At 42.4% G+C, this 25,767-nt stretch overlaps 1 protein-coding gene across 1 annotated transcript in view; it reads left to right on the top strand.

The window, feature by feature from the left end:
- GALC (galactosylceramidase) overlaps nt 1-14,744 on the top strand; it is a 34,185-nt gene extending 19,441 nt beyond the window's left edge. Inside the window, exons 8-17 of the mRNA XM_033141638.1 lie at nt 1,693-1,848; nt 2,639-2,763; nt 3,942-4,069; nt 5,338-5,427; nt 7,083-7,172; nt 8,593-8,737; nt 9,594-9,774; nt 11,253-11,413; nt 13,596-13,672; nt 14,450-14,744. Of these exons, the coding sequence (XP_032997529.1) occupies nt 1,693-1,848; nt 2,639-2,763; nt 3,942-4,069; nt 5,338-5,427; nt 7,083-7,172; nt 8,593-8,737; nt 9,594-9,774; nt 11,253-11,413; nt 13,596-13,672; nt 14,450-14,593 (1,297 nt within the window). The 3' untranslated portion in view covers nt 14,594-14,744. The remainder of the gene's footprint in view (nt 1-1,692; nt 1,849-2,638; nt 2,764-3,941; nt 4,070-5,337; nt 5,428-7,082; nt 7,173-8,592; nt 8,738-9,593; nt 9,775-11,252; nt 11,414-13,595; nt 13,673-14,449) is intronic.
- The last annotated feature ends 11,023 nt before the right edge of the window (nt 14,745-25,767 follow it).

Raw genomic sequence — 25,767 nt, forward strand, 5'->3', positions numbered from 1 at the left:
TGTTGGAATGCAACTCCCACCAGCCTCAGCCAACTTGGCGGTGGTCATGTCTCATGGGAGCTGTAGTCCCAATAGCATCTGCAGGGCAGCATGTTGGCTACCCCTGCCATACACATGGATCTGGGAGGATGACCAATTGTTGCAAAGATGGACTGACCTCTGATTAGACATCCATAGGATGCTTTCAGGGATACTGAACTACGCACACACATTTATGTAATTGGAACATGACAGCCCTCTCCTTTTGCCTCATTGCTTCAAATCATGCCACCCACCTCCCCAAGCTGTTTTCCCTCCTTCCAAGATTCCAAATATATGTCTAGATATATGTTTGGTACTCTGGTGGAGGAAGTCTTTGCTCAAAATCACATCCTCCCAAAGCTACATGATGTTTTCTTTGGACAGTAGGGAGGCCTGTCAGGCTCTACTTGCATGCAATTGGCTGTAATTCACAGTGGTACAGTAGGTCTCCTTAGTTCTGGTTGTTCCCTTTTGGTAGAGTGAATGGTTGCTGCGTAGATCACACCAATCCATGTGGTGATATTAGCTCTTCAGTGAGTAAAATTCTTTTTGAAAGTGGTGATTGTGGAGATGGACTATATTCATTTCAGATCTGAATCGTGTGTGTGTGTGTGTGTGTGTGTGTGTGTGTGTTGTGGAAGGTAAATTGGTGTGATTTAGGTTAAAACGATAAGGTAACTGTAGTTCAAGATTTCAGAAGATAGAAAGTTCTTAGGGATAGCTGCATGTTTCAGCACTTCCATGTTTCAAAATCAGCTTGGCATGCCCGGAGTGAGGCAGGGGTTCCTGTTTTGAGAAACAAGAACCCCAAGCCCTGTTGTGTGACATTTTAGTCCTTAAGGTCTTTGACTTTGGGTCAGGAATGGCGGCTGAGAGTTAGTAAACCTATGCAGTTTAAATTCTGCCTCTGCTGTGAGCCCACCAGAGGCTGAGAGAGAGAGAGACAGAGACACACAGAGAGAAAATGGAGACAGTGATAATGACTTACTTTGCAGGGTTTTTGCAAAGATGGATGTGAAAGTATCCAAAGCTCTTTTGAATGTCCAGAATGCTGTGTAGATGCTAAGTATTGATTTTTCCCCTTCCAAGTTTTGAGTTGTAAATTATTATTTTTCAGTCTGTTAGTCACCCTTCACCAGCAGGTCCCAGAGCTGGTTACAGCAGTTTAAAATTCAGTATTCAGAACAGTTAAATGGAAAGTCTTTGGCAGAAAATAAATCTCTGACACTTTCAGGTTCAAGTATTCTGTTCTTCCGGGTCATGGACTTAACTGCGTATTGCATCCAAATGGATGATGCAGCCTGGCCTTCACCAACCCCGTGCCTTACAGACATCTTGGACTGCAGTTTCCATCATCCCTGACTGTTGGGCATTCTAAATGGCACAGATAGGAGCTGGATTTCATAATGTCTGCAAGGCAGCAGGTTCAGAGATGGCAGATGCAAACACACAGGAAAAAGACACCCAATTTCACTGGGTGATCAGTGATTTGTTAAATGTATTCTGGAGGTGTTTGGATCCTAATCTCTCCTGATAAGAAGAACTACTGTAAAAGAAAGAAAAGAAACTACAGTTTGCTAAAGTTTAAACTTACTGCAATTAAGTGTATTTAGAGTGCTTGCTTGGAGTTAAAATGCACTTTGTCCTTGCTTTTCGTTTTTCAATATCCAGGACTCATTACCCAGGGACAGAAACGGTGTTTAGTGCGTTGCTGACAAAGAAGAAACTCTGGGCTTCAGAAGACTATAGCACTTTCAATGATGAAGTGGGGGCAGGTTGCTGGGCTCGAATCCTGAACCAAAATTTCGTGAATGGGAAAATGACATCGTATGTCTTGACTTTCATAAAATTATAGATGTGTGTGTGTGTGTGTGTCTATCATCTATCTATCTATCTATCTATCTATCTATCTATCTATCTATCTATCTATCTATCATCTCCTGTGAGAAACAAGGTAGAATAAAACCTTGTCCAATTACCACTATGCTGGTTGCCAGGTTTGCAATTTTCAGCTAATGAAATCCCCGTGGGCTTGAAACTTGTATTTCTTAACAATCTGGTTCACTTTTATCCAAAACAGAAGAAGTAGGCTCAAACAATTGATATTGTGGCCCAGTTAGGTCTTAATTTCCCTCTGCACATGTTACCTCCAGTTGTTGTTGATGACCTGCATGATGACCTCTTGTTGGGAGAAAGACGGAGGGGAAATATGTCCCTGTTAATTCTCCTCGATCCCTCAGCGGCTTTTTGTACCATCAACCATAGTATCCTTCTGGAGCGGCTGTCTGAGTTGGGGGTGGGTGGCACCCACTTTGCAATCGGTCGGGTGCTGCTTGGATGGTCATTTCCAGAGGGTGATGCTTGGGGAGTGCTGTTCGGCCTTGTAGAGCCTTCATTGTGGGGGTTCAATTTTATCCTTGCTGTTTAACAAGTAATCTGGAGTTTTGGAGTACGTTGTCAGCAATATACTGATGACATACGTTGAGCTACATACAGCCCTATCTCATAGACAAATATATTCCCAGTATATTTATTGGTCTAACCATAGCATGCTAGACCAATTCTTTACATGATTCTCTTTATTAATTCCTGTCTTCTTTATCCCTATATCACACAGCACTATTGCTTGGAATTTGGTGGCTAGTTACTATGAAAACTTACCTTTTGACCGGTGTGGTTTAATGACAGCGCAGGAACCATGGAGCGGGCATTACACTGTGAACCCCCCCATATGGATAACAGGTAATTTTTTTAGACAGAGCTTTTTGAAATGAGATGTATGTTTTTCAATTGTGGCTTTTCTAAGTTATTAAGGCTGCAGCACACTTCATTAGGCATACAAACTATTTAACCCAGCAGGGCCAACTTCTGCATAGATATGAATGGGATTGCACCGCAAATGTTTTTTGAATTGCTGCTATGTGATGCAATTTTTCAAACTTATTGGACAGCCTTTGTAGTAGTAATGTTCTTGGCAAGTATACTAAGAGCTGGGAGGTTGTGGCGTATTTGGAAATTAACTTGTTTGGGCAGAATAAGGGCCAGCTCAAGGCACAATCTTCATGATAAAAAATGCCACGTATTCATGCTATACACACATATATGCACATGTATTTACAGAGTAGCCCTAACTGTGGCTCAGAAGCCCTATTGAGTTTAACGAGGTTTACTCCCAGGTAAGTGGAGTTAGGATTGCAGCCTAATTCAATGATTAAATTTTAGTAAGATTCCATGTTTCCCCCAGGGGGTCCAAACTAAGCAAATTCTCTCTCTCTGTGTATGTATGTATATGTACATAGGGCCAGCTCTAGACATTTTGCTTTCTGTGGTTCAGCAGCAAATTATGCATTTTCTTTCCCTAAAGTACATAGTACCCAAGGCCAACAAAGTTATTTTGGTGTCCGGGGCAGAAAATACTGCAAATTCCTCTCCTGTCTTGTAAAACAACAACAACAACAACAACAACAACAACAACAACAACAACAACAACAACAACAAATGCATAAATATTTCCTGCAACGATTTCATGTCACCTCAAATTGGCTGCCTGAGATGGCTGCATCACTCTGCCTACTGTTAGGGCCAGTCCATTTGCATCAACCTGTGTGTGTAGAGCTGGGGTCCCCAACATGGTGCCCATGAGCACCACAGTGCCCTCAGATACATCTATGGCGCCTTCCTTGGGCCTCTGACCCTCCTGATTTTTATCTTAGTTTTGGAATTGGGGGAAGTTTTGAGGGGACAGGGACTGTCTGCTTTTTTCTATCTTTTCATTATTATTATTATTATTTTGCTGGTGTCAGTTTTGCAAAAGCAAAAACCCTCAATGCAGTTTGCAAAAAAGGATAAAACTGTAGTAAAGTTATCAATAGAAAGAAAAAACAACAACCTCCTTCTCTGCTTTTTCTGTTTTGACACAGCACACACTACCCATTTTACACAACCAGGCTGGTACTACCTGCAAGCCGATGGACACCTGGAAAAAGGTGGCAGCTACGTTTCTCTGACTGATAGGCAAGGCAATCTCACGATCATCATTGAAACCATGGTAATGCTCTCTTAACGCACTCTGCCAACGTCTACCTAGCTCAGAACTGTATTCTAGCTATGTATTTAAAACAATGGTGTTTTAAAGGTACCTGTGCTGTGTGCTGGTCTGCCATGGTTTGTTAGATGGAACTGTGATTGGGAAGGGCCATCTATAAATCTCACCTCATCTATGAATTCAGAAGCTGGCCTTAGATCTCTGCCCCCATGCCTGCATTACAGGAGCCGCTTGTAGTGACCTATTTTATAGAATTGTGGAAAGGCAAGGTAAAATTTGGTGAACCTACAGCCCTCCAGATGTTGTTGAACCACAACTCCCATCATCCCTGACCATCATCCATGATGGTGGGGGGGGGGCTGATGGGAGTTGTAGTTCAAGCACACTGGGAGGGCCTGCTTCTTTCTCCCATCCCTATTGTAAGGGTTCCTGGAATGACATACCTGAAGTGCTTTGAACACTGAAGTGACACAGTCATTCAAAGTATGACTCATAGCAGTATTGCGGTTCATGGCACTTAACAAGGAATGTGAGGACCACAAAACAAGGTGCTTATGAAAGATTTTTCTGCAGCTGCTGCTGGCGTGTTATTGCATGATCTTGAATGGAGTTTGTTCAGTGTGATCTACGACCTGCTTCAGACGGTGTTCAGTTGCTAGCAATGCAAAGTTAGGTCATGTTTGTGCCAAGGTTTGAGACTTCTCAATGCAAGTTGCATGCAAGGAGCTTTGATGAATGTTAGCGTAGTTCATAGGATCACCACCCACTCCAAAAAAAGAAAGAAACACAACTTAGCAGTTTGTTGCTGTGGGCAACAAACTGTGCACAGTTCCCAATCTGGTCCTTCAGAGCAGTCCTGTTCTGATCCAGGATTGATTTGATGTGCATTCAGGTCCTGGACTGAATCTGGTTCCTTGCACAGTCTTTAATTGGAGTTTAAAATCTTAATTAAGCTTGGGGTTGGAAGGTGGGGTGGGGTGGGGGAAGGAGGCAACTGACTGTCCCCTTTTGACCTCCCTATTGCTCCCCTTTTAACAGCCCCAAAGTGATCCAGGGTTGCCTTAACCCATTTTGGCTCAATTCTGGGTCGACCCAAATTGGCCACGTTCAGGACCTGGAATTCAGCCAGAGCCAGCACATAGCTCCTAAGCAACACATGGAGTTCTAGTTGTGTTGTTAATATGTGATTCTTTTGAGTATTAAGTTTCAGATAATATATTGTCTTGAGTTGAGATGGTAGTTGATGTGAGTTCCTTGCTGTTCATTTTCAGACTCACGACCACTCCAAGTGCATCAGGCCACCACTACTTCCCTACTTTGTGTCACCACAGAAAGCAACTTTCCACCTCAAAGGATCCTTTGTAAGAAATTGCATACACTTAATTTGCTGCCTCTCACTTCTGTGTGCTGCCACTAATGTACAATATATGTGCAGTAGGACATATGAAGAAAACAGAATCTTGGAATAATTTTGCATGTGATCCATATTCGTTATTTTGAAGTGTCTATGTAGCTAGGCACCATATATAAATAATCCTACTTATTTTAATTTATTGGGGACGTGGGTGGCGCCGTGGGCCTAGGGCTTGCCGATCAGAAGGTCAGCGGTTTGAATCCCCGCGACAGGGTGAGCTCCCGTTGCTTGGTCCCAGCTCCTGTCCACCTAGCAGTTCGAAAGCACGTCAAAGTGCAAGTAGATAAATAGGGACCGCTCTGGCGAGAAGGTAAACGGCGTTTCCGTGTGCTGCTCTGGTTCGCCACAAGCGGCTTTGTCATGCTGGCCACATGACCCAGAAGCTGTACGCCGGCTCCCTTGGCCAGTAACGCGAAATGAGTGCCGCAACCCCACAGACGGACACGACTGGACCTAATGGTCAGGGGTCCCTTTACCTTTACTTATTTTATACTCGGCCGATCACAGCTTTGGATCACTAATTAGTAGGTCTGTTCTGTGTGATGCATTTTTTAAAGTGTTATGGCACCTACCCTTCCACTGAATGTTGGACAGCTGCTGTCTCTATTGCCTTTTTGGCAGCAGCAGAAGACCTTTCTTTTTCAGCTGAGAGTCGTACCAGATTTGAAATTGTTTTTAATATATGATATTGTTTGTATATGTTTTATTGTTAAATTGCTTTGAGATGTTTAATAAAAAATGGTTTTAAAAAGGGTGGACTTTACTGCCACAGACTTACAGTCTATACATTCTCATTGAGTTGCCAACACAGCAGTTGTATATGAATAAATTAATATTAAAACAGTAGGCAGCTAGGTATTCTAGATCCATGGTGTTTGGTTATTGTCACCAGCCCATGATCTTTATGTGGGCCTTACATCTGCCAGGAGGAAGACTTCTACTTTGCTCTGGCATTGGGAACCTCTTTGAGTGTAGCTCCCATAAGCATGGCCAATGATTTGGATGATTAGAGTTGTAGTTCAAGCAAAAAAACTTGTTTTGATGAATTGGAAGAGCCGCAAAAAGATTCCATTGAGCACATGGATTGATAATATGGACAGATTAGCTACATACAAACGAATTGCATGTTGATGCAAAATAAGAATGGATAAATATGAAGAAATCTGGAACGAATATTTAAGCGATAAGGCGTATAGTTATGGGAAGTAGTGGGAGAGAGAGGTGGGAAAATATTGTTAAAAAAAGGTGTAGTCATAGGTATATCAGTGTATTCAAATCTGAATTGTCAAATTGTGTTGTTATTGTTATTATGGTTTTTGTTATATGTGTCTTTTGTGGATGGTTTGCATCAGAAAAATGATTAAATAAAAAAAAAAAAGCTGAAGGGCCATAGTTGCCCCATTCCTGATTGAGCTGGAATCTAGACACGTATAAAATCCGTGGTAAAAATGCTTTTTAAAAAATGTTTTGAAAGATACATTGAATTTGGCATAGCTCACTGTTGCCATCTAGTGTCACCTTTGTATATTGCACTTTACAACACATTCAGAAACCCACAGGGTTTATAAGAAGACTCATGAAAGTTTTCTCCCCCTTCCTCAGAGCAAGCTGAAATCTCTTCACATGTGGTATTCTAAACTTGGGTTTAATTCTTCCAACTCCACATTGTTCCAGTCTCTTGGACCCTTAAACGTAAGTGTGCCTTAATTTACTTGCAAGATCGCCTTACCCCATAAATGTCAGCTCCATTGCTTTGATCTGCTGAACTGGCACTGATTCTTGCTATCCAGACATGTAGAATGTTGACATGCCTTTTATCATTGACTGTAATTTTTAAAAAATGTTTTAAATGGTTCTTTCCAACTGCCCCCCCACCAATAATTTTATTGTTTTATTCTTTTGTAAACCTCTTTGAGGTTTTATTACCATCAAGCGGTATATAAATATTGTAAAATTAATTGATTAATTTATAGCAATATGCTGCAGTCTTCAAGAAGAAGAAAAAAATCCATGTTGCTTGTGATCTTTTCTCCAGGCCTATAAATAAAGGTTGCCTGGTGAGTTTACTGCATAAACTCACTATTGTCCCAGGCCTGAAATGTAATGCCTCACCGTACTTACCTATAATGCCTTGTATTGTTGCAGTAAAACGTCACATCTAGAGGTTGTCTGTTGCAGTAAAACGTCACATCTAGATTAACCTGGTAGTGTTAATCTGAACCAGGAACCTTTTGTTACCTTGCCGGTCCTAGGCTTGCACCCAAGATGAAAGATTTCACCTGTATTTCCTGCCTCTAGTCAACCACTTGTGCATCATATTTCTCTCTCTCTCTCTCTCTCTCTCTCCCCCCCCTCCCTCTCTCCCTCTTTCTCCCTCTCTCTCATTTTTATTAAATTTTCATCCAATGACTTTCCTTCTTCTCTTTCCATGATTCACTTTGCTTATCTTACATCCCTGCATATTTTACAATAACCATTACAATCGGTTTTCCACTATTACGTCCAACAAGAATTATTTACTCTGTTGAATTTATCTTAACGTTGCCAGCATTTTGAGCTGTACAGTTATTTTCCATATACTCAATAAACATTTTCCAATCTTCTTTTAACGTAGGTTCTTCTTGCTCTCTTATTCTATATGCCAAATCTGCGAGCTGTGCATATTCTGTCAACTTAAGTTTCCAATCCTCTTTAGATGGGACCTCGCTCACTTTCCATTTTGGGGCTAACAAAACACGGGCTGCAGTTGTTGCATACATAAATAACCTTTTCTGACATCTGAGAATTTGAGTCTGGGTTATCCCCAGCAGAAAGCACTCTGTTTTTTTTTTGGGGGGGGGGAAGTAATTTTAAACATTTTTTTCAGTTCATTATAAATCATTTCCCAAAACTCTTTTGCCTTTTTGCATGTCCACCACATATGAAAGAACGTTCCCTTCACCTCTTTACACTTCCAGTACCTATCTGATTCTGTCTTGTAAATATTGACCAGCCTACTTGGAGCTAAATGCCATCTATGAATCATTTTCAAATAGTTCTCTTTCAAAGAATAATATGCTATAAATTTCAAGTCGCTTTCCCAAAGTTTCTTTTGCATCCTTTCTCCACGCAGGTTTCCGAAGGCGTGTTGACACTAAATCTGGGTCTGGATGAGGTCTATACTTTGACAACCTTGACAGCAGGCTTTGAGAAGCCTTTCCCGGATCCTCCTGCATCCCAGCCATTTCCTTCCAATTACAAGGATGATTTCAATATCCGTAAGTAATACTTGGAAGTCATTATTTGGGGTTGGGAGGTGGGATGGGATATTATCTGGTGGTCCCAGGCTACCACAGGGTCCTTATCAATAGTATTAATTCTCAAGCATACTTGATTAGAAGCCTGCATTAACACAAATGTTTGACCTGGGGAGTATCCAGCATATACTCAGTGGATGTTCAAGTTTCTTTTTTGTGGACCTTCAGCTTCAGGAAAGACTTCTGATCCCCAAAGGCAGGGGTGTTAGAACCTCAGGTCTGGGGGCCAGTTGCAACCCACAGCCCTGGCTCCTCTGTCTGGCCCTCTCAATTCTCCGCAGCCACACACCTCCTTGGCTCTGTTTGGACCCTAAGCATTTCTGCCTGGCTGTGATGTGTCTGATAAAGCCTCTTGCTCGACAGGGTTGAGGATGGAGAGGAAAGTGTGAGTGTGTGCAGAAGGTAGCCTACTTTGCAAAGGTAACGTTTACATGTGTGGCCCCGCCTCCACTGCCACGTGGCCCTTGGAAGGTAGACCAGAAAAAAAGGATGTGGCTCCCAGGCTGTAGAAGGTTCCCTAGCTCTGCCACAAGGTCAAAAACAGCCATCTGTGTTGAGATTGTGCCAGAACTGCTTGCAGGTTAGGATTGAGGATCCTCCATGGGCTTCAATTCCTGAAAGGCTTTCAGGTGTCCTCTTCAACTTTGATGAACCTAATGAAACATTCAGTTTGTTACCAAATTGGGGGGGGGGTGTCAGCTCTGTGTCAGGTTCTGCCTGCTGCGTCCCTGGTGTTGCGGTGGTGCTGAGAGAAGCTGTCACGTCTACTTTTGTAGTGCAGGCGAGTGAAATAATGAGCTTTCTGTTCTCCCAACAGGCAACCCGCCTTTCAGTGAGGCCCCAAACTTTGCCGATCAAACTGGGGTGTTTGAGTACTTTGTAAACGCTTCCGATCCAGGGGAGCACGTCTTCACCCTCCGACAGGTGGTGACGCAGAGGCCTATAACCTGGGTTACCGAATCAGAGCATCCCATCACCATTATTGGCAACTATAGATGGTATGTAATTAAATGCAGTGCAACCTGCTGAATTTCCAGCTTGGTGCAAAGTTTCAGTGGAATCCAGTAATTGCATTGATTTTATTAGCTGTGGTATGCAGATTTGAACATCAGTGAATGCAAAAGGGCATCCCTCTCCCATGAATTGCAAGCTATCTTTTTGTTTGCTGGGTTTTTGTGGTCACATAAATCAGGTGCTGCATGGTGACGTACAGTATTTAATGTGATTCAAGGCTGCCCCCTGCTGTTGTCTTAGCATAACTACGTGAAAAGAAGCTGATGGAAATCAAGGTGTTGCAGAGAGTGATTGTATGAGCATGCATGGTTGAACATAAAAAGAAAACTGCCTTAGATTGTGTGCTGGGAAATCGGAGTGTTACAGGATTGTGAACGGACTTTGGTTCAGAGTATTACTCGCTACTCTTTTTATCTCTTAAGTATTGGAGCTCTGCGCTTATAAACGTGCTGCAGTCCCTGCAGTTTAGTTTTCCTTATCAATTTGGTTTTTTGCTCTATAATAAAGATGTTGGGTTGTATTCAGTGACGTCATTGCACGGTTGGAACAACTACTGCTCACACAACAGAACTTACTGTTCTCTTTCCTCCCTTGTGCCCCCCCCCACCCTAAAAAAAATGCTCTTGGGTTTCCCTAACCCTCTGGAGTAGATTTAGTAGGTGAGGAGGAGGAGAGGAAGTTGGTGTTCAATTGTGCAAGTAAAAATCATTTTGCTCGCATAAGGATGTAATAGGATACAACCGGTGCTTTTTCCAGGGGGTACTCAAGGGTTTGCAGTACTGGCACCCTCACCCTCTCTCTCTTGGTTAAAAAGTGTGGCACTTACTGCAACAGCTTCGTGGTGAGTACCAGCACCTATTTTTCCAGGGGGGAAAAGCACTGGCTGCAACTCCATTTGAGGGTGGCTTACATATAAAAAGAAAAAGCAGTTGGCTAGGTGCCTCTTTTCCTTCCCTATCTTCTTCCTCCTCTCCCTGGGATTCTGTTATTTGCCCTGCACAGTTTTTTTTCCTACTCCTCCTCCCATGGAGTTATGCCAGGCTAGCAAAAAACAAAACAAAACAAAACAAAACAAAACAAAACAAAACAAAACACAGTGGTGCATATCATTTCTGGCAGGGATGGCACAGCTGGGATAGCAGAGGAATGGACAGTCTATGCAGCTCTTGGAAAATAATGTGTGTGTGTGGGGGGGTAGTCAATCTCTGTTGTGCAACAGTACTGATCCAGATTCCACCAGCTGCAGTTTCTAAACACAAAACAAGTTCAGGAAGAACTGTATTATAATTATTACAGTATGTTTATTTATTGATACTCTGCCTTTTTCCCGACAGAGACTCGTGCATACAGGTCCTTAAATGTGTTTACACTTAGAAGTTGTTGGAATTTTTCTTGTTGTTGGAAGACTAATGCCAAAACTGACACTTTTCCAGTGCTGAGAACTGCATTTGTCTTTTTGCAGGGTAAACCTAACGATAACTTGCGACATTTACATAGAATCAAATGATGGAGGTGCATTCATTGCGGGAAGAGTGAACAGAGGTGGGGTATACATCAAAGCTGCTAAAGGCATTTTCTTCTGGGTATTTCCTGATGGTACATACCGAGTCACAGGTGATCTCAGTGAGTATCCTTTAAAATGGATTTTGCATGCTTAATTAAATAGTTGCAGCTTATCCTGCAGTAGGTAATGCAGAATGGCATTTCTAAGGGTTTGAGGCTTGCACGGCAAATCCATTATGCAACAGTTCTCTTACTTGTAATTGCTGTTTTCTGTTGGGTGTCCTCCTCCACCCCTCATTTGATTTTGATTTCAAGCTGAGGTGCCTTTGCTAGCTTATCAGATAATAATTATAACTGGCACGGAGCAATCAAAGCAAAAAAAAAAAAAATCCAACCAAAAACGGTTCTGAATGGTTCTTATTCGCAGCGTTAAATACTCAAGTGTAGAAGGAGGGCTAGCTGCTTTAGAATATTGAAAGTGTTTCTAAGTGGTTTAATATTTTTTGAAAAAAATCCCTAAGTGGCATACAAAATAGACAAAAAAAGAATAACACACTATCAAACTAACAAACAAACACCCCAGGAACTTGGTAAGAACAGGGTCGAACCTGGTAAAATCACCAGGTCAGGAAGGCATCTGCCTCCCATTTTTTTCTTAAGAAGAAGAAGAGTTTGGATTTGATATCCCGCTTTATCACTACCCAAAGGAGTCTCAAAGCGGCTAACAATTCTCCTTTCGCTTCCTCCCCCACAACAAACACTCTGTGAGGTGAATGGGGCTAAGAGACTTCAGAGAAGTGTGACTAGCCCAAGGTCACCCAGCAGCTGCATGTGGAGGAGTGGAGACGTGAATCCGGTTCACCAGATTACAAGTCTACCACTCTTAACCACTACACCACACTGACTCTCAGTTGTGAAATTGCTGATCCTTGAACAAATATTATTATCATTATTATTGCTTTAAAACATTTATAAACCTGCTTAATCTCTCAAACAGTATACCAAAATACCAACCTTCAAACAGTAAAAACACATGCAAAAATAAAAAAAAACACAGTAGAATAGTATTATAAAAGTGGATAAAAAATCAGAAATTCAGTAATAAATAAGGTGTAGCCTTAGGGGTCAGGGAGCACCTGGGCAAAAATATGCCCTTAGAAGATGCCTGAAGCCACTGCTGGCTGATGCTTCATGCATGGCAGAGGAAAGGGCACAGTGTAGGCGCAATTTTCAGGCCATCACCTGTGATACTCTGTTGGGTGCACTGCTGTGAGTAAAATATCAAGTCACCTTTTGCTTGATCAAATGAATTACTTTAGAGTCCATGGCCTATAAGGCCTTTGTACAAAGGTTTTGGTTTTTGAAAAACAAACAAACAAGCAAGCAAGCAAACAAACACCACAATCTTAGATCTAGGCTCTAGAGGTTTGAAATCTGGAAGGCCTCTGAGGCATGTGCATAGGCCCTCAAATAGTGTGCCTGTGCAGAATGGCAAATAATGTAGCTGCTCTAAAGAAGAGCCATTTTTGTGTAATGGCCAGGAGTTCTTGTGATTGCAAACGCTGTGGCAATATGCTAAAAACAATGAATTCTCTTTTCCCACTGCTTACTAAATTAGTCATAGAATCTTAAGAGTTTTAGAGCTTTAAGGGATCCCAAGGGTCACCTAGTCCAACCCCCTGCAATGCAGGAATCTCAGCTAAAGCATCCATGACAGAACCATCCAACTTCTGATTGGAAACCTCCAAGGAAGGAGAGTCCACAACCCCCCGAGGGTGACAATTTATCAGTTTGCCCCATGCAGTCGATAGCCATTCACTGATGGAAGGAGGAGAATTAATCTTCCCTCCTTCCCATTAAACAGCAAGCCAAATGAGCTACTGTTTAGAGTAATGAACAATAATTACTTAATCTTTAGGTAGACTATTATATCTAACATAACAGGACAGAATAAGCACTGGGCCTAAAGGAAAATCATTTGCTGCCATGCTTCCAATTTTATTTCCAATAGAGTTCCAATACAGTGGTACCTCAAGTTACAAACGTCTCAGGTTACAAACTCCGCTAACCTGGAAGAGTTACCTTGAGCCAGGATGAGAACGGAAATCATGTGCCAGCACTGCAGTGGCAGCAAGAGGCCCCATTAGCGAAAGCACGACTCTAGTTAAGAAAAGTTTCAGGTTAAGAACAGACCTCCGGAACGCATTAAGTTCGTAACTAGAGGTACCACTGTAATGTATAATTTTAGGGCAGGTCCCAAATAAAGAAAATGTTCTGAAACAGCTTTTTCTTCTTCTTGCAGGTGGGGAAGAGGTCTTGATGAAAGGACTGTCTGGTGTGCGAGCCAAGGCATGGCATACCCTCACTCTGATTCTTACGGTAAGCACCCAAGCTGGAGCATAAAATAAGATTCATTTTGACTGATAGCAAGGGATTAAACTCTTTAGAGTTCTAAAATAGCTGTAAGCCTAAAATAGCTATAATTTAATTTGCTATGAGAAGTATTCCCCTGATAAATATTGATGACCTGCTAATACCACTTGTCCATCATAACAGATGGAACCCACAATGAAAATGCTGCAGTGCGGAGTGCTTTAGTTCAGGGTTTCAGCCAGCCAAAACTTTTTTCAGGATCTTCCATTCTATAGCCACTAAGCAGGCTTTCTCCTCCCTGGACTGTTTTGCTCCACCCCTGCTCCCTCTGCAGAAACCTTAGTGTACCCTGGAGCATCTCTCATCTTGTATGTAGATGATGGTGTTTTGGCTATATAAGGATCCACACTTGGAAAACCTCCTTTGCTATCAGTATATAGGATTTTCCAGAGGTGCTGCCATGCTAGTCTCTTGCAGCAAAAACAATGAAAGGCAGAACATATCCACCATGGGTAGTAGCCATTGATAGCCATATCCTCCATGAATTTGTCTGGTCCTCTTTCTCAAGCCATCCAAGTTGGTGACCATCACTACTGATTGTGGAGCAAAATTCCTTAGCTTAACTAAAACTGAATGGGCATTGGGAAACACACTTGGATGTCTTTCACTTCAACTCACTTTGCAAAGCAGTTTCCAGATAGCTTTGCAGCCCTTGTTCTCGACCAGTTTACTGAAATCCACATCAGACTCTGTACATTAATGTTCTCCCCTTACTTTTGACAGGGCACCAATGCGTCTGGCATGTTAAATGGCTATCCTCTCTGGGCGAACATCACCGTAACGGATCCTGGAAATGGATGGGCAGCTATTGGGACGCACACTTATGAATTTACACAATTCGACAACTTTCACGTTCAGGCCAGCTGAGATGCCCGTCATACTTGGACAAGCCAATTCTTGACTCCTTTTAACTTGAGCCAGTTTCAACCCCGTTGCTGTTGTCATTTTGTAATTGACATTGGTACAGAATTTTCGTTTCGTTTCCCCTACAGCTTTTGTGAACGAATTCAACTTTCTTTTAAAGTATAAATGCGTTTGTGTTGTCCTAGTTAGGATTTTCTCAGAATTCGATTTTCTCTCTTGGCGGAAAGAATTAGTTTCAGAAAGTCTCTATCTGTCCCATTGCCCCCTTTTCTTTTACAAAGTATAAATGGAACTGGAGTACAGTCCTTGTCCTTTTATTGGTGGGAATTGTGACTGTTTAGCCTCATTTTAAGAAATGTGCAACAGAGACCTCAGAAAACTGCTGTTTTCAACTGTTTCAAAAGCTATGAAGTCCATTCCTTTTCAGAAGTGCCTGGTGTTATGAAGTGCTGTGAACTGAAAGATCCTTTTGCCTCTTTCATACTTTATCTGAGGTGATGGAATAAGGGACTCAACGGATTTAAATGCCTCCTTCCAGGAAATGAAAGGTTTATCTCCTCCTCTTCTAAAGTCTTTAATTCATATATCTGTTTTTAATGAAAAGCCAGCTGCTAGCTGGATTCCTTATGAAGTGCCTTATTTTAAACTACCTCTGCTAATGGCAGTGTAGGAAATATGTTGATGGTGCCTGTGGCGTTTGCCCATTCCTGGGGAATATATGAATGTGCAGGAGTGAGTAAAGTGAGAGCACTTGAAGTTGCCAAGCTTTCAGCCATGCACCATTTGTGGGAATCTCAACCTCCATATGGGTCAAGTTAAATATGTGTCCTGCAAGGAGAAAATAGCTCGTACGAACAATACCCTTGCATGAGTCCAGTTGCAACTTTATTGGTGACCAGAGAAATCACTGTGAACTGTCCTTGAGACATGTAATGCTTGTACTGACTGCTAATCTATGGTGGAAAATTTCAGGCTTGCAGGATATAGTAGAGCTATGAGGTCCACCAGCTAGACATGGGTGCAAAGTAAAGAAGGTGATGATGGAGACAGAGACAGGGCTTTTTGTCAGCTGGAACTCAATTCAAACCAAATTCAAAAGTGCAGATAAAGATGTTCATTATAGCATTTCCTTCTTGATGGGCTTTGACCGTAAGCAGTGAAGATGTAAGGTCATGACTGATTGGCTGCATTTATTCCAAATATTTCTCCCCCCCTTTTGTGCTGTGGCAGATAATTTCTATTTTTGCATTGTGTACTAAATGTAGCATATTTTTGCATTGTGTACTAAATGTAGCATATTGGTTTCTTGTTAATTTATTAAACGGTTGACTTAAAGTTGTTGGGTTGTGAATGTGCTCAACAGGTTAATGTTTGCTGAATGTTTGGACTTTTCATGATTCTCAACAAGAATTGCCTTAATGTTACAGCGAAAAGCTGGCATATGGTGGCTGACTACCACAAAGCCTAATGTTTCAAACTGGAAAAATAAATGCTGCTTTAAAACCTTTATATGTCTACGGTACTGCTTTAAAAATTGTCGCTTTCTCTGAAGGTTCAGAGGTAAGCTTTCCTCTTTTGTAGAGTCTGATCTCAGACCCAAAGAGGCTTGTATTTTCACAGCCTCCTTCACTAAATAGGAATATACGCTGAAAGGTTTCACCACATGTGTGGTCTGCATTTTACAGTGACTGAGCAATAAATCATATATTGGCAACACCATTAAAATAAAAACATAATCAGTTGGAAATATAGGAACACTTTGAAGAATATCTGGATTCTTGTCCACAAGAGGGAGCCCCATCCAAATCTACTGGGTCTTCGGGTCTAGCCTTAGAAGTTGCATTATTTGGATAAAGTATATACTGATTAACATTTTGGCAAAATCTCCTAAGCGGTTTACACACACACACACACACACACACGTATACGCAAACAGAAATCAAGATAACAACAAACATGTAGGATATTACAAATGGAAATCAAAATACAAGAGGTACATTAGAAAAATGTCTTCATTTAAATAACATTCAGCAGCTGCACAGAATATAAGTGGGAAGTCCGTATCACCTGTTTTTCATCTTGTATTTGTTCAGTGTAGGCGTAGGTAAATCAGTGTAGCAGATAGCATTTTTATAGGACAAAATTTATGTACCACTTGATCATAAGAGAAACTATAAGTGGTTTACAAAAATACAAAATGAAGCATTACAATTGCCTACAAACACTTAAATCGGGTATGTAGAAACATTCAAAATAGGATTGAAATAAACAGGAGCTAAAAAGAGATAAAACACATGTAACTTCTCCATGTCTAGGTAAGCTTGCCAAAACAAAAATGCTTTAAGCAGGTACCAAAAAGAGTACAGTCAAAGTGCCTGCGTGATATCAATACAGAGAGTGTTACAAACCGTAGGTGCTGCCACACTAAAATATTGATTTATGAGGAACCTGTAGCAGTGACAGTTCTGGAGACTCAGGCAGTTGGCAGGGTACATGTGGTTTAAGGCGATTCTGCATGTCAATGAGTCTCAGGCTGTTAAAGGCTTTGTATGCTAATGGTAGCACCTTGAACTTGGCAAATGGACAACCAGTAGAAACTCTGAGCAAAGTTGTTACATGCTAACAAGGTCTCACTGCTGTCATCAACACTGCAGCAGCACTCTGCAATAACCACGGTTTCTAGATCCTGTGCAGGGAAAGCCCCACATACCGTGTGTTGCGGTTATGTAGTCTTAAAGTTGCCAGTGCCTGGACTGCTGTGGTCATGCTCTCTTGGTCTAGCAATGGCTGTAGCGGTTGCACCAATCGCAGCAGGTAGAAGGTGCTTCTGGTTACTGAGGCTTCCTGGGCCTCCAGCAACAGAGCTGGATCAAGAAACACGCCCAAACTCTGCACTTTTCTCTGTAGGGGGAATGCAGCCTTTTCCAGGGCACTGCTAGTCCAGTCTTCACAAGGTAGTGATCCAACCATGGTAAGGAAGCCCCTTGCACCTCCTATCTTCCTTCCATCTTTCATATCACTTGCGGTAAATACGACGACAAGGGTGGGCACTGATTGATTCGTTGGACCAATGGCCAATAGTGAATTATGGAATTGGTTTGGGTGGCCTCTGTTCAAATTAGAACTGGGCTAACAAATCCAGCCACCTCCTTTTTGACCACTTGCAAGAGGAAAATACACACACACACCATTTCTTTCTCTTTTTTTATTTAAAGCCTTGTGCCACTCAGAACCATGTGGTTGGCAGGAAACAGAGAGCACCTTGTAATGCTTCCTGGTTGCCTTGGGAGCAATGGGATGTGGCACACTTTTGATATTACTGTACGGAAGTGAGAGCTGGACCATAAAGAAGGCTGATCGCCAAAGAATTGATGCTTTTGAGTTATGGTGCTGGAGGAGACTCTTGAGAGTCCCATGGACTGCAAGAAGATCAAACCTATCCATTCTTAAAGAAATCAGCCCTGGGTGCTCACTAGAAGGACAGATCCTGAAGTTGAGGCTCCAGTACTTTGGCCACCTCATGAGAAGAGAAGACTCCCTAGAAAAGACCCTGATGTTGGGAAAGATGGAGGGCACAAGGAGAAGGGGACGACAGAGGATGAGATGGTTGGACAGTGTTCTCGAAGCTACTAACATGAGTTTGGCCAAACTGTGAGAGGTAGTGAAGGATAGGCGTGCCTGGCGTGCTCTGGTCCATGGGGTCACGAAGAGTCGGACACGATTGAACGACTGAACAACAACAAAACCCTCAGCCACCACAACACAAAAGTGAAGTATGGGATCTCTCGTTCCCCCAACAAACTGGGAACTTTTTATCTCCCACAACCCTCAGAAGAAAGCAGCAAATCTATTCCTGATTTCACAGGGAGTGGGAGAGCAGCCCAGCTTTAATTGAAATTCCTTTCTTGCCCATGAAGCTCACTGGGTGACCTTGGGTCATTCAGTTAATCTAACCTACTTTACAGGGTTCTCAGGATAAACTGGGCTTTATCCCTATGGATGGCACACCCTGAGTCTCTTGGAGGAAGGGCGAGATGTAGTCATTCTTGGAACCTACAGCCTCACCTTTCATAAGTGCTCAGTCCAACATCGAATGCCCTTGGGAAGGAAACAGGCTGCCAAAATGTTAAATATCCCAAAGATTTGTAATTGGCCGTTGCAATCCAACATCCCAGATGGTTCCGCAATACTGGGAGCATATTTCAGTACTGCTCGGTGAAATATGGAGCAAGGTTGTATTACAATGTTTGGGTTTGCCGGAATTGAGGAAGGAAGTGAAAAGGATAAATCCCAGGCAACATTGCTTAACGTCTATTCGGAACAGATGTACACAGAGAACTGCAACGATGTAGCTACTCTGCATTATGCTGGTAGACAGCAATGCATTGTTCTCTATTAAGCATATCAGGAAAATAGAAAAGGCAAGCTCAAGTTAAATTGTGAATGTGGAAAAACAACAACACCTCGATCATGTGTTAGTTTTCAGTAACTTGAAAACTACCGTATTTTTCGCTCCATAGGGCGCACCGTATCATAGGGCACACCTCGTTTTTAGAGGAGGAAACAAGAAATTTTTTTTCCTGGTTTTCCTCCTCTAAAAGCCCTGTTGTTGTTGTTTTGAGGATCAGCTGAAAGTTTTGCAGCTTTTTTGCAAAGGGAAAAGTCCTGGTTTTTTTGAGGTTCAGCTTAAAGTTTTGCAGCTTTTTTGCAAAGGGAAAAGCCCTGTTTTTTGAGGATCAGCTAAAAGTTTTGCAGCTTTTTTGCAAAGGGGGAAAAGCAAAGAAGAAAAGCCCAGTTTTTATGGGGTTCAACTCACATTTCTGCAGCTTCTAAAGGAAAGGGAGCCTGGGGAAACAAACAACCTCCCTCTGCAGCACATTCAACAATGGAGGGTGGGGCTGAATGGGAGCCGGGACTCTTATCTCTCTCCCGATCTCTTGCTGATCAGCTGCTGAGCGGGGTCCTTTCAACACTCCCTTTTCTCTTTGTAAAATAAAAAGCACGATCTGGTTTTGGCCCCTGGGCAATTTGGTTCCAGGGACCACCATTTGCTCCATAAGACGCATAGATATTTCCCCTTACTTTTTAGGAGGGGAAAAGTGCGTCTTACGGAGCAAAAAATACGGTATTTGAAGAAGTGTGCATGCACACGAAAGCTCATACCAAGAACAAACTTAGTTGGTCTCTAAGGTGCTACTGGAAGGAATTTTTTTTATTTTGTTTTGACTATGGCAGACCAACACGGCTACCTACCTGTAACTTGAAGCAATGAGTGGTGAAGAGCCCCCTCCCCCTCGCCGCAACAATGGATAGAAATAAATAATAATAAATGAATAAAGAAATGCAGAACACACTCAATAGTTCCACAGCTGTATCATGCTTTTTGGGTCAGGAGAGAGAGTAAAATAAAGAAAATATTCAAATGCAAAATGGGATGTTTCCTTAGTTCTGCTTTTGGAGCTGGCTACATTCTGCTCTGTTATAAGACAGCTGCTACCTTGCTCTTTAACACACACAAGCACATCACAGGAGGAGAGACAGAGAAGAGAGAGGGGGAGAGAACAAAAACCTTGAAGTGGTGTATGTGCGGGGGTGGAGGGGTGGGCAGAGTGAGAAGAGGAAATCACAGCACCTCAACGTTCGAAACAAGAAGAGGAATCTGAGATTTGCGTTCTCCAACTGCTTCTGCTAAGTCTCTCTGTGTTGCACAGTCTGCCACACATTCTTCCAACAACAAGAGAAGCTCCCGTTGGCAGTCCCTGCTGCAGGCTCCTCTCAAGTTAAATCCCACCCAGACTCACAATTTCAACCAAATGAGACGTGCCCTAAGAGGAGGTAGAGGAGGAGGAGGGTGGGGGAGAGGGACATTATCCAGAGCGTCACCATTTTCTTTCAACTTTCATTTCTGTGCCTTCTTCCTCCCTGCCCCAACCTCTTTCCCGTATCACTGTCCTTGTCTGCCCACCCCCTTTATTTTCTTCAAGTTGGCACCCTTGCAGGTTTTCACAAGTGGGGAGAGTGATGTTGTGCTCAGGTTCTGCTTCTGGGTTTCCTGTGGGTATCTGGCTGGCTGCTGTGAAAACAGAGTGGTGGTTGAGATGAGTCATTGGCCTGATCCAGCAGGGCTCTGCTTACGTACTTAGGAGTTGGAGTCTAACAGTACCTGGAGCCTCCCCAGCCCTGTCTTAATGGCTTCTTGCTTTTGCCTCTGTGCTGCATAGCAGAGCACTCTGAATTTTGTTGGAACAACAGAATTAGGCAGCAGGCTGATCAAAAAGTGGCAGGGGGCATGTATCTCCTGCATCACACATACTTTTGGCCCTTAAATTTCTCTTGGCTTGAGAAATTTCCCTTTTGAGGAAACACTCCTCCTCCAGTCTCATTACCACATCGTGATTCTGAAGGTTGAGCAGCCCGGATGGCTGACTGATATTCAAACCATGCGGCCAATTGTATTGAGGAATATGTTGCAGGTCTCAACCTCATATTCCACTGGAGGTCAATCTTGGCGATTCCAAGCAGCCGTTCGTATGAAATGCTTTTGCATACATAATGGAAAATAACCATCTTGTGGGCTTCTGGAAATGTTCTACAACACAGTAAATGAGTGGAGCTGAGGGGTAGCTCTGGCATTTCACTGCCCTGAGACATATGTGAACCATTCTTCAGATTCAACTATTACCAGCGCTGTCTTCTCCAAAGAATCAGGTGTGTTGAGGTATCAATCACTGGGTTCTTCTTTAGCCCCTTTCATATCTGGCTTCTGTGTATTATCTCTGCTTTTCCACCATTGCAATCTTTCATGAGATCCTAGCACAGAATGTTTAACAGGGCTCAGTCCAGAAAGGGTGCTGCATTTCGTTTTTCATTACAAAGATGGATTGCAGCAATTCTCTGCTGTCCAGCCTCCCTGATGAGGCCTTTCAGCATCCACAGATGCTCCTGCTGCAGGGTACTTAGTCTTATTAGGTCGTCTCAAAAGCAAGCTACTTTTGAGAAGTTCTCTGGCGTCATGTGAGGCAAGCCTGTCTTTTGAGCAACGGGTTTCATTTAATGCCACGAATTAACTCAGCATGTCCAGTCTGGATAGGTTTCCTTTCCCCCCTTGCTGTTACTGTGGTGAGCAAACTATTTATTAAAGCGGGTGAGGGTCAAGGAGTGTGGCTGTATTCCATGCCAAGAAAACCCAACATTGGACCATTAAAGTGAAAACATAAACAGAAGAAGACCCTGCTGGATCAAGCCAATGGTCCATGTCATTCACCATCCCGTTCTTACAACAGCCAACCAGTTGCCTTTGCGAAACCGACAGGCAGGACCTGAGCAACAAAGCATTTGTCCCTGCTGTGGTTTCCAGTGACTGGTATTCAGGAGCCTACTGTCTCTGACTGTGGATGTAGAGCATAGCCTTCATGGCTAGTAGATTTGCACCCGCCCCCATTGATGTTGTATCATTGCTGTGTCTGCTGCCTTGGGCTCCTTCAGGGGGAAGGGTAGAATATAAATCAAATAAATTAATAAATAAATGGCATGAGGTGATGGGAATGGTAGCCCCCAACAACCTCTGGAAGGAGCCAGTTTGGGGAAAGCCGCAGAATGCTGATGTGGCAAATAAATAAATGACAAGTAAGTGCCAAGTTGCAAAGACAAATGCGGCCATCTTCTTTCCTAAAAGGCAAATTATTTCTTTCATTTCTGAGTTTTCACCTGCTGTCGGTCAAATCAATGCTCCCTGGGGATGGGGGGGGGGGAGAAAGGAAATTGGTTGCTTGCATTTAAAGCTTTCTAATTTGCACTGTCAGAAACAATATGTGAAGCAAAAGAAAGCCATCCTTCTAAATTTCCACTTCTCCAAATTCTGCATTGCAGTTCTTCAGCCAAGTAATTGTGCACAAAACTGCACGTCCTAGGGCAAAGAGTGGGGAAATTGACGTACTAGGGGAAATAACATACAAAATTGCATTCTGTTAGGGAAAAACTGTGTTGCCAAAATATGTACGCAAAGGTGTGTATATGAGTAGATATTTTCATTCAAATGCTGATCAAATGTGGATGAAATTGCATGTGAATGAGGAAATGCGGAGAACTGAACTTAATATTGGAAAAATGAGAGACTGAGAAACTGAACTGACAATTGCTTCCTGTGTACTGTAATATCAGATTCCGGTGGATTGGATGTGGTTCAATGATACTGAATGTGGTTGGATCTTGATTCCACCTCACTGATAAATAGAAATAAACACATCAGGATGACAGGGGGGGGGGAAATAACTTAACGGTGGCATTTCCCTGCACAATTCGCACGTACAACCACAATCTGAATCTGAATCTGAATCTGAACCTGAATATTATTATTATTATTATTATTATTATTATTATTATTATTAAATTTACATACTGCCCTATACCCGGAGGCAATTGAACCAGTGTGGTGTGTTCAGTGGGCTGAGATGTGGGGAAATTAGGCTCAAATCCTACTCAGCCATAATAAACTGAAATTTACAGATTTACCCATTTCTAGTCATGGACAAGTCCCTCTAGGGATGTTCAGTCATTGGACCTCCAAATGTATGAATTTCAGATGAGTCCCACTCACTCCCTTTTGTATGTATTTATAACATCAGCATGGGTGGCTAACAAGTGACTAGCATCTTCTCTCTCAGTCTAATACCTCACGTGATTTCTGGACAGTTTAAAAGGTGGCCAGGACTTCCTTGGAGGAAGGGTGGGATGCTGAGGGTCACTAAACAAAAGGAGAGCTCCAAAACACAGGCCTTTCCCAACATCATGTGAACTCTTTATGCAACAAACCCCTCTCTCCTTCAGAGCAAGCTGCTATTTTCATTTGCCTCTTGATATATCACTTCCTCAGTGTGAAATAATTCTGAGCTACCCTCCTTCCCTTCCCAGCAGTTGCCCTCTCTGTCTCTCTCCCCCTTCACCTCCCATGGAAAGCTTAAGTGAGACATGCTACTTGTCTTCCTCAAAATGGCTGCCCTGTGGTAACAAGTACTTTCTTACAGGAAGACAAGCTTTTCATTCATTTGATTCATTCTCTCAAAGTTACTTTCAAGGGAGCTATTTTGAATGAAGTCCCAAATAGCCAAAGTGGTGTTTAAGTGACCATGCTTTATTACACCACAAAGTCCTGTGTCATACTAAATTTATGGCTATATCATTTGCGTTCATGAAACTTATCACACAACTTGGCTGGTCTCTGCAAGTCAGCGCTTGCTGAGAGAAGAAAAATCCTAACCACTGAAGCAACACTCTAGTTGTGTTTGTGTGTCTGTGTGTGTGTGTGTGTGTGTGTGTGTGTGGTTACACACAAACACACCTATATGCACACATAAAGCAGAGGAATAATAATAATAATAATAATAATAATAATAATAATAATAATAATAATTCCCTGCCCATCTGGCTGGGTTTCCCCAGCCACTCTAGGCAGCTCCCAACAGAATATAATAATAAAAAGTGATAAAACATCAAACATTAAAAACTTCCCTAAACAGGGCAGCCCTCAGATATCTTCTAAAAGTCAGATAATTGTTTATTTCCTTGACATCTGATGGGAGGGCGTGGCTGCCCAACAGGGTGCCCATTTTATAGCTAATTTAAAAAGACACAAATACAAATAGTATTTAACTGGTTAGATTCCAAGTCTTAAATCATTTTGCTTCCATGACATGTGGAAAAATGAACGGGCTCCATTCTCTGAATTTGGGACCTAGTCAATGGTTGGTAGGCATGTGTAGGGGAGTGGATGTGGAAAATTAAGGTTCATGACACTTCTATCTTTTTTTTTTATCTGAGAGATGAAGGAGACAATTCCATGAGTCTTTAAACACAGAACCTCTCAGGTAGAAAGGTGTGTGTTCATTTGAGGACAGCCCAAGGCATTTTGCTGCCTGAGATGAGGCAGGAAATTGCTCTCTCCACCCATCACAGTGCATAATCCCCAAGGCCGATCATGATATTTTGGCACCTGAGGCAAAAAAGGATGTAGTTCAGTTAGGGAGCATCCTCTTTGCAAGCAGATGATCCTAGTTCAATCTCTGGCAATTCCAGGTTGGGCAAGGAAATCTGGAATCCTTTAGTGCTGTTGCACAATGCTGAGCTAGACAGACCATTGGTCTGAATCAGTATAAGCAGTGCTGTTTTTCTTGAAAAAGAGGTGCCAGAACTCACCATGAACACCTCCCTGTTTCTCTTATAATGACAATGGCACCCACCTGAGAGGTGCCAGAATTGAGTTCCAGCAAGTTCCCGCTGAAAAAAAAGGTGTTCTACAATTCCACAGGCAACTCCTCCCTTCTCTGGTATTAAAAACACAACAACAATAAATTATATGACTAATCGTTTGCTACCCTTTCATGGCACCTCAAATCAGCAGCCTCTCTTGTATTTGTGTGTGGCCTTTAGTTAGAGAAAGAAAGAGAATAATACCTTCAAACTTTGTTTGACTGACGGGGTGGGTAAAGAATATCACTTATGCAACAGAAACAGTTAAGCATCTATTATGTAACTGTGTATGAGCAAAGATATCACCAAACCACACAAACAAACAGGCCCTCTTTCGACACATTGATGCACGTGGTCTATTTTTATAGCAGTTAATGAATGCATGTCATATCACAGGTGGTTTATCGCGACACCTTGCTAGGAGTCGACCTCATCCCTTTTGAGACGCTTCTAAGCCTCAGCTATTCTTTGAAAACTGTGCCAAGGCTGCCAATGGTGTTACCTCAGTCTAAGGAAAAACAAACAAAACAAAAAGCGTCCCCTTCCAAACTTATTACAGCAGGTCTGATCTGTACGTTTAAAGAAAGAAATATATAGAGCTATCGCAAAGATCAGTCTGCAGAATGGAAAAGAGAAGCTTGGCAAGAATTTTTATGGTCTCCTTCTTTCCAAAAACTTTTTGACAAGTCCACACAAGAGCACAACATACCTCTAGATGGCAGTGATACTATGGCTAAGGAAGCATGTAGCACCTTTTGAGCTTTTTCTGCCTTCCTCTCAGGCATGGGAAAGCAATTTTATTGATGGCTGCTTTGAGACGTCATGTTTTTGTCAGTGGCCTTACTGCCCACCGTAGTCTAGCATTTTGGAGCTAAATGTCAGTCTGAAATGGTTGACAGGAAGGAGGAGGCTTGGTGGTAACTGTAGACTGG

This window comes from Lacerta agilis, chromosome 1 (assembly GCF_009819535.1).
Source record: "Lacerta agilis isolate rLacAgi1 chromosome 1, rLacAgi1.pri, whole genome shotgun sequence".
In the NCBI taxonomy this organism is placed as follows: Eukaryota; Metazoa; Chordata; class Lepidosauria; order Squamata; family Lacertidae; genus Lacerta; species Lacerta agilis.